Source organism: Cydia pomonella, chromosome 1 (assembly GCF_033807575.1).
Source record: "Cydia pomonella isolate Wapato2018A chromosome 1, ilCydPomo1, whole genome shotgun sequence".
Lineage (NCBI taxonomy): Eukaryota > Metazoa > Arthropoda > Insecta > Lepidoptera > Tortricidae > Cydia > Cydia pomonella.
The window spans coordinates 5,795,446-5,816,481 of NC_084703.1; the positions used below are offsets into that span (position 1 = coordinate 5,795,446).

At 37.2% G+C, this 21,036-nt stretch overlaps 1 protein-coding gene across 8 annotated transcripts in view; it reads right to left on the reverse strand.

Annotated features, from left to right (window-relative positions):
• The window catches only part of LOC133521332 (protein phosphatase 1 regulatory subunit 12B), a 102,479-nt gene that overhangs the window by 49,043 nt on the left and 32,400 nt on the right, over positions 1-21,036 (reverse strand). For 4 of the 8 annotated variants that reach the window (XM_061856278.1, XM_061856431.1, XM_061856510.1 and 1 more), the window contains exons 3-9: positions 19,128-19,246; positions 18,412-18,560; positions 17,285-17,440; positions 16,285-16,450; positions 11,799-11,927; positions 10,862-10,940; positions 1,639-1,758 (exon numbers count right to left, since the gene is read on the reverse strand). In XM_061856278.1, coding sequence (XP_061712262.1) covers positions 1,639-1,758; positions 10,862-10,940; positions 11,799-11,927; positions 16,285-16,450; positions 17,285-17,440; positions 18,412-18,560; positions 19,128-19,246 — 918 coding nt within the window. The remainder of the gene's footprint in view (positions 1-1,638; positions 1,759-10,861; positions 10,941-11,798; positions 11,928-16,284; positions 16,451-17,284; positions 17,441-18,411; positions 18,561-19,127; positions 19,247-21,036) is intronic. The other 4 variants (XM_061856592.1, XM_061856750.1, XM_061856674.1 and 1 more) reach the window with 3 other exon arrangements.

A 21,036-nucleotide genomic window follows, 5' to 3' on the forward strand; every position in this document is an offset into this window, starting at 1 on the left:
TATGTAAGAGAGAAAGATCAATCCCGTTTAAAAAGCAATTTTAGCGTTCTACTTATATGGTTCACATTCATGTAACAGCATTCGGAGACACATCTAGATAGAAATATTCGAAGATAACAAGAAGCTGTCACATAAATTTGAATCGTATAAATAGAACACTAAAATAGCTTTTTAAACAGGCTTGAACATTCATAGTAATGAGCAATTCGGTAGCTAACATTGTGCATAAAAGAAACAATACATTTTGTTTAGCAGCAGATTTGAGACGAAATAATCATCTCTAAAAATGTCAACTATACTTGTAAATGACCCATACATTATATACTGTACACATAACATATAGAGCTCGTATGGGTAGGGATATGCGTACAGATGTGTCCGTCACATCGGACTAAATATCTGTGGAATAGCATATTAATGGCATAATAAGGCATAGATGGGTCTGACAGAAATCTGTTCACACACACATCTGTGCCTAATTCGTGTCACTCACACATTTATGCCAGACATATCTGACGGATAGATCTGTACGAATATCCCTAGTTTATAACAGAAACAGCAAACAAAGTAAAGGTTCATCTAAGATCAACATATTCTGCAATTCAAACACACATACTGTATTGGAAAATGGAGATGCGAAGTTAGTACACAAGATGATTCGGTTGAATTGATCTTAAATGAAGTTAATATGAAATGTTTAATATGAATGTAACAATGTAGTGTCGATGTCGATTCTGGATTCATATTACAACTAAATCTGGCCAGTGGAAACTTTGAGCCGTAACTCGATTCAAAGAAATTTATTGTCAAAGAGTTACTCGTATAAGCACTAAAAATAATTCGTGGTAATTAGCATTGGACAATGCAATTACTACAAAATGTCTGGCGCCGTCCATCACTATCCACTCCAGCAGTCTATCAAGTTTGTGAGCAAGAACTATGGTTGCGTTAGTTACTCGCTGCGCGCGAATCAATTAAAAAAGAGATAGCACGCAGCCCGCCACAGGTAGATGTGACAGAGAGCACACTACATATTCGCGCGCAGCGAGTGTTTGACACAACTAAAACAGCACCATTCTTCACGATCGGTCGACCTTATAACTTTGCAACAAGGTTTCACAAATTCAAAAGACACATGAATTTTCTTTATTGAAGTAGGCTTAGCAACAAACACTTATGAATTGTCATAAATATACATCGTATAATACAAGTATATCATGATAAGCTAATTGTCAGTTTACAGTGTGATATTTGATGCTAACTTTATCAAATACAGTTCGTGCGTTGCGCCGGCGTGTTAGAGTCGCCAAAATCAATAATATTCATCTTTGCTCGCGGTTCTCTTGTTTCTCACAAGCAGATATCTCGCACCAAACAAAGTTTCCTCTGAGTCACGTCTCCTTAAGTGTAAGGCCTTAGTGGATGCTCGAGTTGGGTGTGCAGCGTGGTGGGCGTGCGGCGTGCATGTTCAACAAATGCAAAAGTATAGGAGCGGCCTTAATGCACGTTGCTCAAATCAGTTGTGAGCCCGACGCCACGCTGCACGCCCCGCCGAACGCTCCGCTTCGAGCGGGGCCGCTTCAGGCCTTACACTACGAACACCAATGAATCCAAAACTGACACCAGCAAATCAGGCACCTTGTCTGAACTTCCTCGTTAGTATCATTAGTCTCCTTCTCAGCGAGCGGCGGCGGAGGTATAGAGGGGCAGGAGGAGGCCTTTATACGCGCCGTCACGTCGCGGTAGCGCTGATAGAAACTGTTCACAACACACAAGCATGCTACAGTGCTACGGTTGAAGGGACCGCACGGAGCGGTGACGCAGCGTTATCGCAATTATTACTCTTATGGACGTTTTCATTTACGCCTCGAGTCCCGGGAACGCGATTTCGCGTCGGCAGAAATTACCTTTAAGTCCCACGGACGAGATATCGCACGCGCGATTTTATTTAAAATAAAGAAAAGGTCTTAGAGGTTGGAGAGGACTCGAGAGGTCGGATTTCAAAGTACAAGAAAAAATAAAAATGCTCCTCATAATTATCATTGCGTAACGTTGCATCAACGTTTGTTAATCATCATTATGGTCGATCCCTAAAGCTATGCGCCTAGGCAATGTTTGTCCATCATCAGCAACAAAATTAATTCTTCGTGTTAACTTAGTCAAGAACGCTAACACTTTGAATATATAAACAGTTTTATTGCCAAAGCGCTTTAATCGCAGCACTGTATGTACGATTGTACGGTTAAGTAATTTGATTTCTGTGGAACTTTATTCCTTGTCACACTAACAAACAATAAATAAATAATTTGAGATCTTTAGCGGGTTTATATTTATTTTCAGTGTGACAAAGTACAAAATGGCACAGAAATCAAATTTCTTCACTGTACAGTGTTAAGTTTATTACAGATGCGAATGCGGGAATAGTTCTACTGTCACAAGACATCGACCGCAAATATTTTTTTCTTTTATATTAGTTACCTACCTGCGTATAAACACAAGTGTGTAATAACCCTTAGTTACTCTAGTTACACTAACTTAACAGTTAAAAAATTCGCCACACGACGTCATGTCATGTTGCACGCATGAATGTTTAGTATGCATGGTTAATACCGATATCATATCTTGTAATCACAATCAGCTACATCATTCTTTCCCACAAACGCTAATGAAATGACCGAAGCTAGGACAACAAATGACGTACGTTCACGCGTAAAACTGAAGATATTTTATATTTATATTTTTTTTCTAGTTCTAGAGTCTGTCTAAGCTAGAGCGCGCGTTTTTTTTATGCGGTGAACGCAGCGTCAAACGCAATGCGTTTGTCGCACACCCATTTCGAATCAGATAATCTAATGACCGTAAGTATATAGGTAATGTTTTACATTTTAAACGCAGCGGTAAGAATTTAGTCACTTACCCTACATTTCGTGATCGCATACGTTCAATGCTGCGTCTATCGCATTTAAACCCGCGCAAAGCATGTGCAGAATTAACTTGGCCCGACTCTATCTTATAAACCATGAGTTGTATAAAATGAAAATGATTCTTCGAAATCAAATGATTCTTCTAACTTTCTTCCATCGTCCTAGTCTTGAATCGTAGGCGACGCATTTCCAGATTCTTTTAAACAAACTTTAAATGATTTGGTTTTTCTTTCTCAAGTCTGATCATAAAAATGTCTGAAATCGCCATCTTTAGCTTCGAGTTTGTGCCCAAAATACAGTTTATTATACTTTACATGTCCTATCATATTCTTTTGATTATCTTGAAAAAAAAAACATCTAACCTCGCACCTATAAACCAGTACATTTTGACAACTACAATAAAATTAGATATCGTCGAGGATAGTGTAAATCCGCGTAACTGACACTGGTAAATATTGCGTATCTACACAACAGCAAACCTTAAAGGAGAAACTTAAAACGTTGTAAGTAACTTTATTATTTTGAAGGCTACTTTTTCCTTTTTTACACAGAAAATATTGAATCATATTTTCCACGGGCGTTTATCAGGTAAAAAAGGAAAAAGTAGGGTTCAAAATAATAAAGATACAACGTTTTAAGCTTCTCCTGTTAAGTCTAATGTTGTGATACGCAGTATTTACCAGTGCTAATTACGCGGCCCCGACGATATGTCATTTTTTTTTCATTAATTTCTATTGAGTCGTGACCAATTCCCATCTAATGTTTTATGTGCTCAGCGGCATCGTAACTTTAGTACACGTTTATGAATAAGGGGTAATATAATATTAATAAAGCACATTGAACCCTACACCTTACCAACGTACCCAATCTATCTTTGTCGGTTGCAATATCGGTCACCTCTTTGCAAAAATTAGGTTTTGCAGTTACGTCTTTAAACTACAACATAATTTAGTATGGTACCGAACTATTTGGCCACTTCGACTGCTACGAAGTATTTGACGCTGACTGTACATTCTGCTCGTACAATGTATAACTAAAAAACTCAAATATTAAATATTTTATAGAAAACGCAAATTTTAACTCAAATAAAGTATGTATATTCTGAACAACACCGGGAAGTCGGCATTCGCACTATTTCCCCTCTGCCGAAGCACATGCCCAACTGGGCATAGTGAGGTGTGTGATGTGACCCGTCCGTACACAAAAAGAGATCTAGGAGTGCAAGATTTGTCTTTGACGTGCGTCATTTTGGATTTTGTATATATTGAGTGAGAAGTGCGACTGTGTGCACGTTTCCCCCCGGAAAAAATGGCAGAATAATTTGTACGCTAAGATATCGCTAGGTTGTTCTCTACCGACGTATCGGAAGCTTGTGTTGCTCGAAGTATGGATATGATCAATTGATCGCAGATCACGTAAATTTTCGTTTGCAACTGTCATACATTTTTAACTTTTTGATTGGCCTTCGTCAATAAACGGTTATCGTCTTGGCTACGACCCTAAAGATTCTAATTGTAATACAAGCACGATCAAACCTGTGATGAGCTGGGTAGCGGAGACGTATTCGACACAATTGTCAATGTCAACTAAGCAGATACGCACAAACCAATGGAAACGATTGCGTTTCCATTGGTTTGTGCGTATCTGCTACGCGCTATTCGTATCCTAAGTTCGCTATTCGAAAGTGACCGATAGTGCAAGTCCGACCTACGGACGAACAAAGGGCCTACCGCAAACCACGTTCGACGTGTTGCCTCTCTGTCGCACTTGTAAATTCGTACGTAAGTATGACAGGAAAGCAACATGTCGAACGTGGTTTTCGGTAAGCCCTCAGGACGCAACACAGACACACAGACTAACTCGAGCGCGCTAGACCGGAAGAGCGTCACCCGCCGCGGGCCCAACAACTTGTCGAAGCGGTTTATCAACAAATTCACTCGGTTGAATTTCTGTCTTTGTCTGAAAACAATCGACAATTTTTTGTGATGTATGAGTTAAAATAGGTTTTTTTGACAAAAATTTCAATTTCTTTAATTGTATTTACTTCAACAGGCAACCAACATCTCATCAAGATAATTCTAACAAGCCCAAACACAATTAGACTGCGTTGTATTATCATAGAATTCCTATAGCCAGCTTCTGTGTCCATCATCAGCAGAGATCGGCGGGGGTGAGCTGTTTTTACGTCATTAATGTCATGTAGATGTGTCTTGTAGATGTTAATATGGATATGTAGTATCCATATATAAAATATTAAAAGAAGACAAGACTGAAATTATTAAACTAAAATTAAAATTCATTACAAAACGAGTGCTAAGCTTTTTTATTTATTGTACATTTAGGGTCGTATGTTAGCGCTAGTCCTTAGTGACATGCGTCCTTCTGCGTTGGTGCGACTGTCGCGAACTAATTAGTTGTCTGCTACTTCCAACAGTTTTATTTCAATTGTGTTTAACTTTAACTTACCCTCATATCTAACGATAAGAAAAGTCATGTTATATTAATATTAAATAGTTATAATAATTACACATTAATGTAAACAACGACAAGGGGAATCCTGATCCACCGTGATACAGTTTTTACTAGTACGGGGATCAGATGACGCTTACTCAATGTTTCATTGCATTTACCTTAAAACTTGTTTATAAATTATTTACAATGGTAAGTTCACCTTGTATCATTTATTACTTGTAAGCAGGTGTGAGCTATCATATAGCTAAATAAAGTTTTTTATTTTTATTTTTATTAATTTTCTGTGCTATTGTAATAAATAACTATAAGTTTTTCTATATTTACAATTTTTAATTTGTTTCGCCTTGAGTTTTATTTGAGCTTTATTTTTATATAGAAAAAGATCCTTCTACATCCACTGATGTGAGTGGAGTGAAATGGATAAACAATAATAATTATATTATCTAAGGAAGCTTACTTTAATACTAGATGAAAACTTTTTTTTCACTTAAGCAGAAAGCTGTGTAAAGTAGATTAATCACATTCCGTATGTTTGGATTGCGACGTGACGTGAAGGCAGCCGAAATAAAATAATTTAATTAGTTTATAATTACCAATTACATATTACATATGGGGCAATTGACAACATTTCATATTTTTAAGTGCTACTTTTTATTGTCTACATCGAAAGAACGCACTAATTTAAGGTACCCGTATTTTTTTTATTTTGCTAGTCCTATATTTTGGTCATAAAATCTATTTATATTGTTACTTGAAACAAAAGGGCGTATGTAACAAACGTCATTTGTGAGAATCGTGACGTCACGGATCTGTTTCATACACTGGAAAAAACGTTGAATTAATTTACGTTTGAGCATAGACAACAGTGCGAGTGACATAACCTCAAACGTTAAAAATAAAATCACAAATTAACAAGTGTCACAAACGTCAAAACTCAAGTCAAACGATGGTTTTCAATGACAATGACAATGTCAACCCAATCGGAAGTCATTTTTTTGCTTGTAGTGGCAGAACTGAAGGAGCTGGGTGACGTAAATTTCCGTTTTAACTATTTTTAGAGATTTGAATACAAAAATTCGTAAAAAATATATTTAAAAAAAAAATTGTAATCTACAGGAGCCCCTCTCGAAATGGTTTTCGATTTGGGGATATTGAAAATTTTGAAATGTTGTCAATTACCATTAAATGACAAGGAATGTCCATGTTATGCAAAAACTGAACAGCTCACCCCCGCCGATCTCTGATCATCAGATCAGCTGGATGGTACCATAATATTACATTGTCACCCGAAGTGAGTATAATTTAACTTGCAAGATTTGACCCGTCTGGGTCAAATATATGGGTAAATGTCTATATATACGTACATGGTATCAAAGTATTTGAAATAGAGTTGGATTGTCAATATGATAGAGGAGGCAAACGAGCAGACGGATCACCGGAGGGGTTGTAAGTGCGTTGCCGGCCTTTAAGACAGGAGTACGCTCTTTTTTTGAAGGTTTGAAGGTCCTATCGGTCCGGAAATACCGCAGGCGACAGTTCATTCCACAGTTTAACTGTGCGAGGCAGAAAGTTTCAAGTCATTTGACTTTAATCCTTCTTCTTCCACTGATATGTGTTAAATTTGTTAAATATCAAATGGTTCTAAAAGTTTTGAATCATATGTCGAATGATGGCAGTAAATTTACTGTGGCTACAAAGGTTTCTTTGACAATCCACCTCTTGAAATTCTCTTTAATATAATGTACATTGCAAGTTAAATAAAAGGTTGTAAAATAGACCGATCAAGATGTGTCAAGTCTATGAAAAACTCGTGCCTCCAATTTAAAAACTAAAGTAGACGGCCTGGCCACGTAGGCAACATGCAAATCGTTAACGCTCCGTAGCGTATCGTAGTCATCTTTCTCTATTACTGTCGTACTAATGTGGAAGAGTGATAGAGAGAGATTACTACGATACGCTGAGCGTTAACGATTTTCACGTTGGCTACGCGCCCTTTACGGTAACAGACAATTTGCGGCTAAAAGCAATTACTTAGTCAAGTCATAAGTTCTGTCAAAAACGTTTGACTGATAAAAAAGTTGTAGGTACAGATCCCTTATTAGTCATATAGTACCTGGGCGACCGAGCTTTGCTCGGTTATAACTATTTATTGTAATATGGTGGTGTATAGGTGATAATCTTAACTACATTTTTTCACTAAATTAAACTTGTCTAAAACAATAAAAATTAAATATATATATATATAAACTTGAACATACAAAAAAAAAACAAAAGTTAGTCACTGGGCGAGATTCGAACCCGTAACACTCGTTTCTAGCCGTCCGCGTCATAATCCGCTGGACTAGACGGACAGTGGCCGGCAACACGAAATTAACGACCATATTCTGCATCGAAAATAAACGCATGAAAACTCAAAAACACGCGTTTTCCCAAACATAAGACTAATCTAGATCGATTTTATACCCCCAAAAACCCCCATATACCAAAATACGCGACCTGGTCAAGGTGATATTGATCCCTATTTATTTTTCTTTATTGCATGATTAAATCTCTAAAAAAGCTGGATCTTTTATCTTTCTTAAAATATATAATTCATGTATATTGGATTGCCATAATTGCAACTGTAACTGTTTTACCAAACCTACTCGTTGGATAGCAGTCCAAAATTAGCGTGTCACTGAAAAGTACCCTAAGTTTTGAGGGTAATAGCTGAAGTACAGACTTGTCGCAGAACTAAATGCTGGCGATAAAATAATGTCCTATTAAAGTAGGTTCATACAAATAAACAATTGTATCTATGTTATTAATATAATACTGATTTTTATTCCCTTTTGTAAAGCATTTTTTTTTTTTCACAATACAGCCGCGTATTCGCGTCTAAAGAAAATCCTAAAGTACACAATTGGCTACTTGACAGTTTTTTGTAAATAATGTTAATCGATCTTGATTTTCCTGAGGATCAAATGTCTATATAGGACTCATGGTATTTAAGCGTCACAAAGGTCAGACATGAGAGCTAAAGTCTGACGCTCGAACTCGACGGTTGAAACTTCTCTAACAAAATGATAATATGATGTGACGTCACATTATATAAGTCTGTCCTGAATGTATGGAAGATCAAGGAAATTGCCATTTTGACCCTGAAATAGCGTTTATATGTATAGTTGTTGTACAATTTATTTTTCAATAAAATGTAAGGAATCGAATGGTTCCATTTTCTTTTCCATTTTTGTAAGACAAAAAAAAAATATTTTTTGAGACTGGAGCCTCGTATTTTTTTATAATCTCAATATAATTTTTTAAATTCCACTTTTTTATAATGAATGGCTCATTTTCTATCCATTTAACTAAATTTTGTTATAATATTCAACATGTGTCAAGTACCCAATTATGAAATAAAGACGCAATCTAAATTACGAAACGAATTATATTACGGTTTAATCAGTATAAAATAAGCTTTCAAATCATGGCAAACTTTTTTCATTAAAAGCTTTATATTACATTTTTTCAGTCAAAACCTTAGTGATAGAACTTATGACCTGAGTATACTATAGAGTTGTCACATGCACGCACAGGCGTATGAAGGACAGAACATACACAATGCGATAAAATTAAAAACACGTTTGAATATTGCTGACGTTATACCAAAAACAACCTAAGTCATTTAGTTGGGTTTAGGTGGCACATACGACTTTTTAGAAATATGAGAAAATGAAAACAGATTATGACAGGACTAAACTATATTAACGCGTTCTCCGCTACTCCTATTGCAAGTTCCATAAGGCCATCCCATTCGGACTTGGTATTATTACACACTTGGACATCTTCTTTAGCGATAAATCTGGGGGGCACGAAATTTGTTCCGACACTTTACACATCTTACACACTGTATGTACTTATTCTTACGCTGTGGGCATTTAGAACTAAATAATCCTGAAAAGTATGCTGTTGTAATTTCATCTTCGGTCTCTTCTTAGTCAAAAGTCCTGGTATTCTGGTATTTATATTGCTACAGAGATCCAGTTAGCACAATGAATAAAAATGAACTTGTCATTGTCGTAGTATTACTTTTAAGATATTAAAGAATATTCTGAATGTTAATCATAACATAAATGTCAATGATGAATAAGTATTCATTAAAAGAGAAATCATTTATCTAGTTACTTTTATATATATTCGATGTTTTTACGTACGAATTTACTAGTGCTCCCCTCCCTAATTGAAAACTTCAACGAGCTCAAAATATTACTAATGCGTTAACGACATTAATATTACAGTTATGTTAACATTCAGGTTTCTGTATTTAATATTTAAAGCATGATCATTTTGTATTCTGAATAGTGCTGGCATGAAAAGCTAACAAAACAAAGAGGTAAACGCGATAGCGACTTTATAAACGCATCGTCAAAACAAGTCAACTGTACACGAAACTTTCAGATAAATATCAATTGTATCGATGCTGCAGTTATCGGGAAGATTGGAAGACTAGGGGGGAGGCCTTAGCCCAGTTCTATATAGCTCTATATCGGGTAATTATGAATTCTTTAGACTTCTTATTTTTCATACAAATTAAATATTACCTTCAATGTACGCTGTCATCAGTGTAATTGACGTTGTCGCGCTTTAAACATAACAAAATTCGCAATACATTGCGTCTTAGAATAAACTTGAAAGTGTTCTAAAAAGTTATTATTAAAAGTAGCTGAACAAATGTTGGTCAGTTTGAGGAATACAGCTTACCGGGTTTTTTTTCTGACAGTCCACACCCGGTATATCGCAGGTGACAGACAATTGTTTCTCCTTATTTTCATTTGGCCATGCCAGCACTAGTCATCGATTAGGTTATCATTAACCTTTTAACCGCCTAGAATTTTTCATCGAGCGTACTTGTGTCAGCACAGGTACGAAGTTACACGATGCTTTGCCTTATATATCAGACTGCGGCGAAATGATCTGGATATTGTATGTCATATATCAGACTATGGCGGTTAAAAGGTTAAAACAATGGCATAGCACAAGTTTTATTCTCTCATTTCTTCTAGAGTATATAACAAATGATTAAAACTTGAGCTAACTATGCAAAAGCTAGTCAGACCAAGCGAACTCTGCAAAGACTTGGCAATGACAAAGTCTGGCAGGTTCACCATAAACATCAATTTTCTATAAAAATGTGACTTTTTTGTGTTTTTTAATACACTTTGTTACGTCAAAGTCAGTGTGGAGTGCTTAGTTGGACTCTTAACACTGACAACTGCGAGTAGTAACAGTTTTAACCGTTAATTTGGCACAAAAGAGTAAAGATACAAAAAAAAGGGTCAAAGGTTATATTCGTCAGAAAGAACATTGCCAAATTAAGGGTTGTCATGCCAAGAAAAAACATACTCTATTCAAATATTTATAAGGTCAAAATTAGAAAAACACGGTAGAGTGATAGAAAATCTTCGCATGCATTAGTATTGACTCACGTCTTGTCGTTCTCGAAACTGTGCGTCCTTCTGAGTATGGTGTCGTTGTCGACAGCGTTATTCGCTGGTTTGTTCTCGCCTGGAAATAATATAAGAAAATTAATAACCTTTTCGACGCCGTGTCAAACACAAAAGCTGTCACTCGGACGCCACAACACCGAAGTGTCAAATCTAAAATTGAACTTTATGCATATGCACGTAGGTCTATGTTGCTCTGTGGTCTGTGACGGATTAATCCGTCTTCGGCGCTGGGCCTACGGTGCGGATATATCCGTCAGTGGCTTCAAAAAGGTATTATGAATGTTTAAATTGTTTTAATATTGAAGTAGGCTGCTAATGATTAAGTTTATAAAATTCAGTTCAAGTACTACATTCAGATCAATCTTCGCGTTGTTTTTTAAAATGTTTCTAAATCTTTCTACAATACAACGAATTCTGTAGATTTTAAAATAAGTTATAAGCAGATAGTCATTAAAATCTTTTAGGGAATACGACAAATAAGACATCACGTCACGTGAATGAGACGACATTTGGAACTGCATGAAATGAAGGGGCGTGTTTTTTTTACTAAGGCTTCACACATATTATACAATCATTAATTTGTCGATATATAATTACTTGTCTCGCGCAACAAATTAGTCCTCGCTGGTTCCTCATTCCGCTCGGTTCAAACCAATCAGGCGTCGACGAAATCGCGGTTATCACATTAATGCGAAACCGCCAGCGGTTTGTGAGCTAAAACCAGCGCTACGCACGCATGTGGCGATGTCCATAAAACGGGTACGTGACGCTATTTTACACTTCTGATAAAGCTAAGAAGCCGATACCTGGCATAACTTAGCTTTAAATATAACGGTATATAATACAGATTTCAAGTTGCTAAGCCACGTCATAGAAGACCTTTTTGACGAATGCCCTCCGAGTTCCTGATACTCACGTGTGACTTCCTGTTTCCTGAAGCTGGCCGTGCGCCGCCATGACGGCGCCTCCTCCTCAGCATCGGGTGAAGGCGCGCGCCCCTTCGGCGGCTTGCTGTCCTTAATGATTTCCGGCGCGGGCGGCTTGTCTGAGTGTGTACGTGAGATTAGGGGAGTCGATGGGTTAGCTCGTATGCAGCTTAAGAAAGAGTAAACTGACAGTTGAGGATGTATATTTCATGATACCGTTTATTCGAACATCTCTGAAGAAAAAAGTAGTTCGATTCTACTTCTATTCTAATATCAGTCGAGATGCCTTTTTGTTCGACTTGAAATGTAAATTACATACAATTTTGACAAAATGTTAGTTTGTATAAAACGATACGGAAATAGGCCCCCCGACTCTAATTAGTCTCGGAATAAAAAAAAACTACGAAATGTAGGCTGTAATTTGGGTTAGTGAATATATCATAGAAAGTTTATAATATGTGTGCAGATAAAATAGTATATGTAACTCTACATAATTAGGTATTAAAACACTCGTGTGCTCCTATTAAGAAACTCACTTCGTTCGTTTCTTAAACCCACACTTGTGTTTTAATGGCTTTCATTATGTAGATAGATGTATAAGAAATTTCATATTTAAAAACTACTTAAAAGATAAACGGTACGTCAAATGGCAGTAAATGAAAACTTTATTCACGCATGTCACGCACCCCTAGTTTTTTTTTATTCAGAGACAAACTAGGGTCGGTGGCCGATTGCCATATCGTTCGATACTAACTAACTTTTGATATTAAAATGAACATATTCACAGATAAGAAATTTGCTGTCACAAAACATTTTATCGTAATGTTATTTACGGATTTTGAAGGCATCATAGAGAGTTTACCATATGTGTGTAGATAAGTTAATTTGTTGCTGCCCGCAGCAAGTGACCGTGCGAGCGGGGCCGGGCAGAACACGGCGGGCATTTGCTGCCAACTGATACTCGGAAGGATCAGAACATACCGAGCGCCATTTAGACTAAAATTACGCGAATAACACGTTAGAGGTTCGAGTGTCATGGTATTTCATAGTTAAGTTAAGAATTAATTCTGCTGTCACTTTACTCTTCCTAAGTCTGGATATCGATGTAGTGCAGGTGGTGCTGTGGAATATTTCACTTATGTGAACGCTTGCATGCGTTGTAATTACGTTGACATGTTTATGCTCTTTGTAATCTTCGCAAGAGAGGTACTAAAAGTATTTTATTATTTTTTAATACCTCACAATTGAATTGAAGCCTCTAAAGACATAAATAGATTCATCTAAATTTAAAATTAAAATTATAACATTGAACTCTTACCCAAAAATCAGCACAAAACTGTTGCTTGATACTTTAAAAGCTATGCAACTGAATATTTCACGGGAGAGAATATAAAATATTCCACATTCCATTCAAAATATGACATAACATATACTGTAATGATCAAGGGAATAATCATTTCATTCTCATTAATGAATTAAGACAAAAACAACTGAGGAACGTGCGTTAAATACATAGTATACAACAATCGTGATATTTATGATATCTTCAATGATAAAGAAGTAATGAAAATGTGCATCACGAACGATAACCCTGCGTGCGTTGTAGGTCTACTATTAGGGAAAACATAACGTAGTCGGTCATTCCACGCCAAGAGTATAGTCTTTCGTTTCTGGGCTATAACCGAGAATATCGAAGTTCGTCAATTGCGGGCATTTTTCTCTGTCACTCTTATTACGTAAAGGTGAGAGATCCTCGCAATTTGCGAATTTCCATTTTCGCGGTAGGCCCCATGAACTGAGCTCGTCAAAAGGTTCTATCCATTATTCATAGAAACCCCAAAACAGAGGCATCATAAAGAGGGTCGGAAAAATGTCCGATGTTATTCAAATATAAACTGTGTTAGCCGGTAGATTCATAATGAACAATGGAATGTAGCGGGTGGTCGCCAAGCTTTATAAAGGAGCGTGGCACTCCATTATGTATCTACTGCCTACGGCTATAGACATGATAATTGACATACATTAAACAGCGCCCTTAATCTTTTTAGGGTTCCGTACCCAAAGGGTCAAACGGGACCCTATTACTGAGACTTCGCTGTCCGTCCGTCTGTCACCAGGCTATATCTCATGAACTGTGATAGTTAGCCAGTTGAAATTTCTACAGATTATGTATTTCTGTTGCCGCTATAACAACAAATACTAAAAACAGCATAAAATAAATGAGGGGTATAGAATCAAAGTCAGCTAAATCCATTTTGGTAAATTTTTCATGAAAGGAATAAAACTTTTATTTTTATTTTTTATTTTTGGATCGCTGTATGAAGAAAACTCCAAAAACTTTGCTAAGAATTATATCTCCAGGAACTACACACTAACTGATCAAAGTTACGATTAATTTTTAATTGAATTTAATTTATTTCATTTAGCTGCTTTTGATACCAACTTTTGGATTTAGCTGACTTTGTTTCTAAGACGAAGGGATATAGCTGTATTTGATCCCAATAATAAAGTGATGACATACTATGACTAGTGATGTGCGTGAAGAAGATTGTCAGGGAAGTAACAAAAACCCAAAGTAGCAAGCGTGCTCAAAAATAGTTTTTGGCAAACTGGAATCAATTCTTTTTTTACATATATATTATATTTTATAGTAAAATCTCTACTTTTTCTTGTATTCTTAGTAGGTCGCTTTCGCTGGCTTTTTTTTTACCTTACAACATTTTAGTATTAATGCATCTTGGTTATTTTTTAACGGTTTTGCGTAAAACGAACGATGAAAGTTTAGCAAATCGCGTACTTTTAATTTTTTACATGCGTATGTTTTACTATCATGATTACATGTAATTGGTTCAGGCAACGACTTTGCTGAGTATCTGTAAAAAAAAAGACTAAAACTTTTATATTTACTAATTAGTAGTTTTATCACAGACTTCTTATTTATAACGGAAAGCAGCGTTTCGCGTCATACTTTTAACGAAATTATGAGCCATCATTTCATAGTAAGTACATCACTAGTCTGAAACTTACCTATCAATTTTGGCTTTGTTTGCCTTCCAATTTTCTGGGTTTTTCTTGCGTTTCCTCCCTTTCCCTTGCGAAGATTCCATCACAGGCACTTCCATTGTATTTTTTACTTTATCTTATCACGATTTTTTAACTTCAAATCAGCTTAATTACCATAAAAGTTTAACGAAAACAGCAGACACGCAAACGCTATTTACTATAGAAGTCGCCATTTTGAAGTTACCGCCATTTTTAAGAAAAAGGACGCTGTGATTGGCTGATCACGATTTTAGCTGTTTTCGTTTCCAACCATACGGGATATAGCTGTCTTTGATACTAATACAATATTTTGAAGTAGATTTTTTAGTAATTCGTTGAGCTTGATACTGAATAACTTTGGAATTGTACTTCGAATTTGATCGATGATTACAATGGCATTCATAACTTATAGTTTGATTTGATATGGATTTAGCTGACTTTGATTCTATACCCCTCAAATATTTCTTTCCAATCTCGAGGTTAAGCAACGTCGGGTGGGGTCAGTACTTGGATGGGTGACTGTTTATAGATAATAGTACGGAACCCTTCCTGTGCGAGTCCGACTCGCACTTGGCCGATTTTTTTAAGGCGCCGCCCATTTGCAGTTTTTAACACAATACTGAATAGATTCTCTTCTCGAGCTCAGTTCAAAAACTAAAGACTATACTTAAATAACAAAAGTTATTTTATTGTCCTTTTATCCTAGTACTACATTTTATAAATAGATCACTTTTCTAATAGATATGATTCAATAAATGATTATGTGTTGTAAATATAGGTTAAGCTTTGTATATTACGCGCTTACAAAGCAACAACTTATTATATTTTCAACGTAAACGAAAAAGTTGCGAGTCTCTAATAAAATTATGTAATGGGAGCAATAGTGCATTACGTTTATTATGAGTAAACACTAGACCTAACCAAACAACCACAAAAAACGCTACATCTCTGAGCGTCTAGATCTGTTACATACAAATGTATGACGGTCGCCACCAGTAAAGACTACCCATCTTTTTCTAAAGCCCCATTTAGACGCATTAAGAACTTTCAAGCGATGTTACATAGCGGTATTTGGTCAATAGACTGAATTCATTAAATTAAATTAAATTTAAAATCCTTATTTTCAGGCAATATATTACGAAATATACCTTAAAACCTAAAAAAACATATTATGGCTGAGATGCATTTCGCAATCCTGCCGTGCCCGGGAACCGGCTGCAGAATCGCTGGAACTTGACACCCTTCGGCGAAAACTCCCCCTTGGTAAAAGTCGCTAGACTTAGCAATGTATCAAATATTGCATGCAAATTCTCGCACCGTGTAAATTGAGCTTAATTGTATTAATTAGAAAGAGGCAGGTAGTCTATCTCGCGCGGCGCTCTCAGGCAAAGTGTACAGCGTCGACTAAGCGTTTAATTCCAAATATTTCCTCACCATTAACCACGTCCCCTGTGATCTGCAACTCGACCCGCTTGACCTCGTGCCGCGGCGGCGAGAGCTTGCGTTTGTTGTTGTTGTTGACGCGCCGCGGCGCTTTGAGGATGGCGTCGGCGAGCCACGATGATATGCTCGGGTCCACTAGGTCCATACATGTTTGGGCCTGGAAACATTCATATTATTATTATCTACATAAATTAATGTGATAAACTTTTAAAAAATGCCCATCATGGACTATCACTCGACGCGCAAAGTATAGAGGATAGTATATTTTTGTGTTTTTTTTATTATAGTATTTTTTTTTACCGATTATAGTTAAAAAGACTTGAAGGAACTGTCATAAGGACCATTCGAAACGAGAGATATAACTGAACAAACCTTCGACGAGTTACATAGTATAATTATAAATTTGACATTTGATACTTCTCTTATTGATTGACGCTTGTAGGTACTGTTTTGTTGTTATAATGTATTATTATTGTGCAACCTAAACTATTATTTTCGCAGCTCTGCTCGTAACCCCCGCAGTATCCTCTAGCAGCCCTCTATACAAGAAATATGGGCAGTCAAAGTTGAATCAATGGTAGAAAATATAACTGAATTTGTTTCGTTCTCGAAACAAAAAATAACTATGGAGGGTAGAGGTAAGGAGAACAATCTCTTATGTGAGAATTGTAGCTAAAGTGTTCAGCTGGCAGCTATAAATAATAGTTCGAAATCTCTCCGGTGGCGCTAGGGTAGAATAAGAACATGACATGAACTTGAACGTTATTGATGGAGTGAAGTACGCTGTCAGTTATTTGATTTTTTTTATCAAAGTCAAAAATTAGTTCGCTATGTATCGTGGCGCCACCTATTTAGGGTTTTTTGATGGACACTTTTCATACACGTAGATTGTTCTCCTTACCTCTACTCTCCATAGTAATAACAAATCAAATGTCATTGGAGGGAATTTGTGCTAGTATTAGGACCGTGCGACGCTAGAGGGTATACATACCGAGTAGTTCTTGATATGAGGATCGGCCCCACACTTGAGTAGAAGCGCAGCAGCCTCCCTCTGCCCCCAGAGCGCGGCGGCGTGCAGCGGCGTCCAACCCTCGTAGTCTAAGCAGTCGGGTTCCACGCCACACTCTTCTAGAAGCATCTTGGCCACCTAGGGAAACAACATTTAAATAAAATAGCGGCTGTGTGAGCTGTAAACCTCTGAATAAGCTTGAAAATTTTAAAATACTTCCTTGATTCATTATCACAGCGAACCTACAATGGTCTTAAGTGCCATAGACCCTACTGGCCTCCTTTATGCCAATTTCTGTATTTTTTAACTAATCTACATTATAAATCCGTCTTACAAACGAACCTGCTCACAAAATTTCCCGCAAATCGCGAAAGATAACATCTGGACATACTAAAGCATTTTTACCGGAGACCTTCGCTAACACTCGGTCAACAAGCTCTGTCAGAGTTCCTTTAGAGCAGAGAAAGGGGGCTGGCATTCCGAGGCGTATGTCTTTCAACTCAAAACTCGTAAAAAAGAGAGAATCAAACTTCGAGGCTGTTGATGTTTCTACCGGTTACCGTCAAAGACTTGTTTTCAACGTTTCGGTTTCAACGTTTAAGCAATAATTTTCTTTCTTTCTCTAACCTTCTCGCTTTATTTTTTAAGTGTATAGAAAAGTTATTAGAGGAGCTACATTTGTTTGAACGATGGTGATGGTTCAAAGGGTTTTTGTTAGAAGTGGACGGATACCTGGCTCGTGAACATATGTCTTACACAGCGAAGCATCAAACTCGTCTTACACTTACATCAATATAACGTACTTGCGATTTTCGTTACATAGCGGTCTTCAGTCGATCGACTTAATAAATTTGACTCTGTATTTACCGAATCAATGTATCGAATATTGCATGCAACTCATGCAAGTTCTTGATCCGTCTAAATGGAGCTTAATTGTTGGCCGTACAGTTCTTGTGCCGACGGCCGTGGCTAAATATATTGGAAAACATTATTAATTTAGTGGTAACAAATGGTGATGGTACGGATTCGCAGTGACGTACAATTTTATCGCATGCATGGTGTAGCAGAGCCTTTAATGGTGACTATATAACCCACGGTATTACACTTACATCGATATAACCCTTGGCGGCGGCGACGTGGAGTGGCGTGCCACCGGTCTTCGGATCCCTGACTTCGACGTAGCCATTCGCCGCCCAGTTTTTTGCGTCGCTGAGCAGGTTGTCCACTTCGGCGTTACGAGATTTCTCACAATCGATACCTGCGTAACAGAAATATTGTAATTATTTATTTGGATTGGAAAACTGTCTCACCATTTGACCACCAAATACGTTAACTAAGGGCATCCGCTAGCTGGCGCGTTTTCACGGAACGGGTGAGCGGGTTTACTAAAAAGATAGTATTTAATCTTAAAGCTGAATTCTAGGATCGATCGTACCTCGTCGTAGGTCCTCCTTCTCCCTATTGGAATTATCGATTTTCTGGACTGTAGCTTTATGTACAAACTTACTTTCCATTTTAGTTCATTTGTAACTCTCTAATCCAGAAAATATTGAATGTTAGTATCGTCGTTACTTACCAACCTAGAAATGTACAGGATATTTACATTGTCCGGTGTCATTTGACAAGTTGGAGAGATAGGCTTCATGAGACACCTGCCATGTTGGCTCAACGAACTTGAATAGCTATATTTAATGTAGCTAACTAAACCTCGATAATGATCCCACACAGGTATATTATAACTAGACCTCGAAAATGATCCAACGGGGCCACGTTTTCATTTACGCCTGGATGGAAATGATAGGTTTGGCGTCCACATTGGCCTCACCTTTTTCATCGATAATCTTCTGTAACATCTGTTCCATTGCGTCGCTCTCAGCTATGTCGACAGCTAGTTCGCCATCGTAATTCACTGCTGCGACGTCCGCTCCGCTCTCAAGGAGATACCTGAAACAAGTCACAAATAATTAGATATAAATATTATGAAAGTCACAAGTTAAGAGAGCGTTGGTAGCCTTAGTCGCGCGACTTTCGAACCGGAGATGAAAAATTTGAACATTTCCAACCAATATGAGATTGTAGTTCTCCTCTTGTTTGGAAGCTTAAGAGGATTACAGCATTGCCCAACAGATCCCAGCTTGTTAGTGGGGCATTCCAGAAAAGTGTCGGGTACGTGACACTAGGTATTATTATTTTTTACACTTCTGATAAAGCTAAGAAGTCGATATTTGGCATGACAACGTTATTAACGTTTGATAACTTAGCTTTAAATTCAACGGTATATAATTTAGCAGATTATTAAGGTAGCTGCCACACACGTCACGTTCCCGACAAAGTAGACCTTTTGACCTTTATGGTATACGGCCAATTTGGCCATATGACTAAAAATACACACTTTCCGGAATGGAGAATACTAGCCGGCTAGCTAGTTGTCGTCTTAGAGATTTTCCTGCGTCTTATTACTCATTATATAACATGAGTAGTTTAAGAAGTAATACTAATGGGTCATTCATAATTATAAAAAAGGTCTTATGAATCATACTGTATCACAGACGAATTGCAATCATAAGCCTTATTACAATGAAAAGAAGGTCTAAAAGTAGTCAGAACGTCCCCGATAGAAGAAAGCCCCGTACGCATTGAACCCGGATAATTTACTTAATAAACGGAGTATTGGCTTTAACAACTCTTGTAACCCCCACATCGGGACTCCGATACGTCTTTAAACAAATCATTTCAGATACTTTATACGAGCCACAATGCAAATATAACTATTCCAAATACGAGTATACCACTTGCAAAAAATAATCGTCTTCCGTTTAGCCGACGCAGAATAGAACATCTACCTCTTGGTGCCGTCACCCTTTTGCATCAAAAACGGCTTTAATCCTGAGCGGCATGTTGCGGGCGGCTATTTCAAGTAAGTAATTATTTCTCTTTAACAGTGTAAAAACCATAGCCCATTCTCTCCATTACAGTCTTACAGGTGTTGACTAAAATGTTCTTGTATCGCACGGCGATTTTTCTTGATATTCGTAGACGGCTAGGTTTCGTGAAACGAGAGACTGTTCCGTCTTTTTGGTGGTGCTCGATGGTCGTTCGAATTGTAGATCTTGGCAACGATAGGTTTTCGGATATTTCGTACGTAGATTTGCCGTTATTGTTATTGGAAATTATAATATTCTTTTAAATAAGTACCGTACTTTAATGTGTGTTTAGACGGCCTAATATGCATTGGGGCTCGTAGTACAAATCTTATAATTGTATTTTAAATTTGTTAACTCACTGTCACTAAGCAACTTCATGCATTCTAATAAGATTTACTATGGCGTGTGATAAAAAATAGTGACGTTCAAAAGGTTAATAATCCGTAGTCTACGAAACAGAGTCTTAGGCTATGAGTCACTGTTTGGAATAGCTATCGGCGATGTCAGTGAGTAAACTTAGCATTGCGTAAGAAGGAAGTCTTATGAAAAACGCTACTAAATTACCGTTACAATGTTTCTTAGAATTTCGTGCAATAAAAAGATATAAATCGATTGATGGTTATGGCCACTTTCTAGCACCGAACCTCACACCCTGGAACCACTGAATACGCACTGTATGGTTTCCGAGCACGGGTCTTGCGGGAACGCTCTGACTTTAGAATGAGCTCTCAGCCGAGTTTTACCATAGATTGTGACAATACAATTGTTTTTTTTTTGCTTGACGATATTTTGTGAATTTCTTGGTATTAA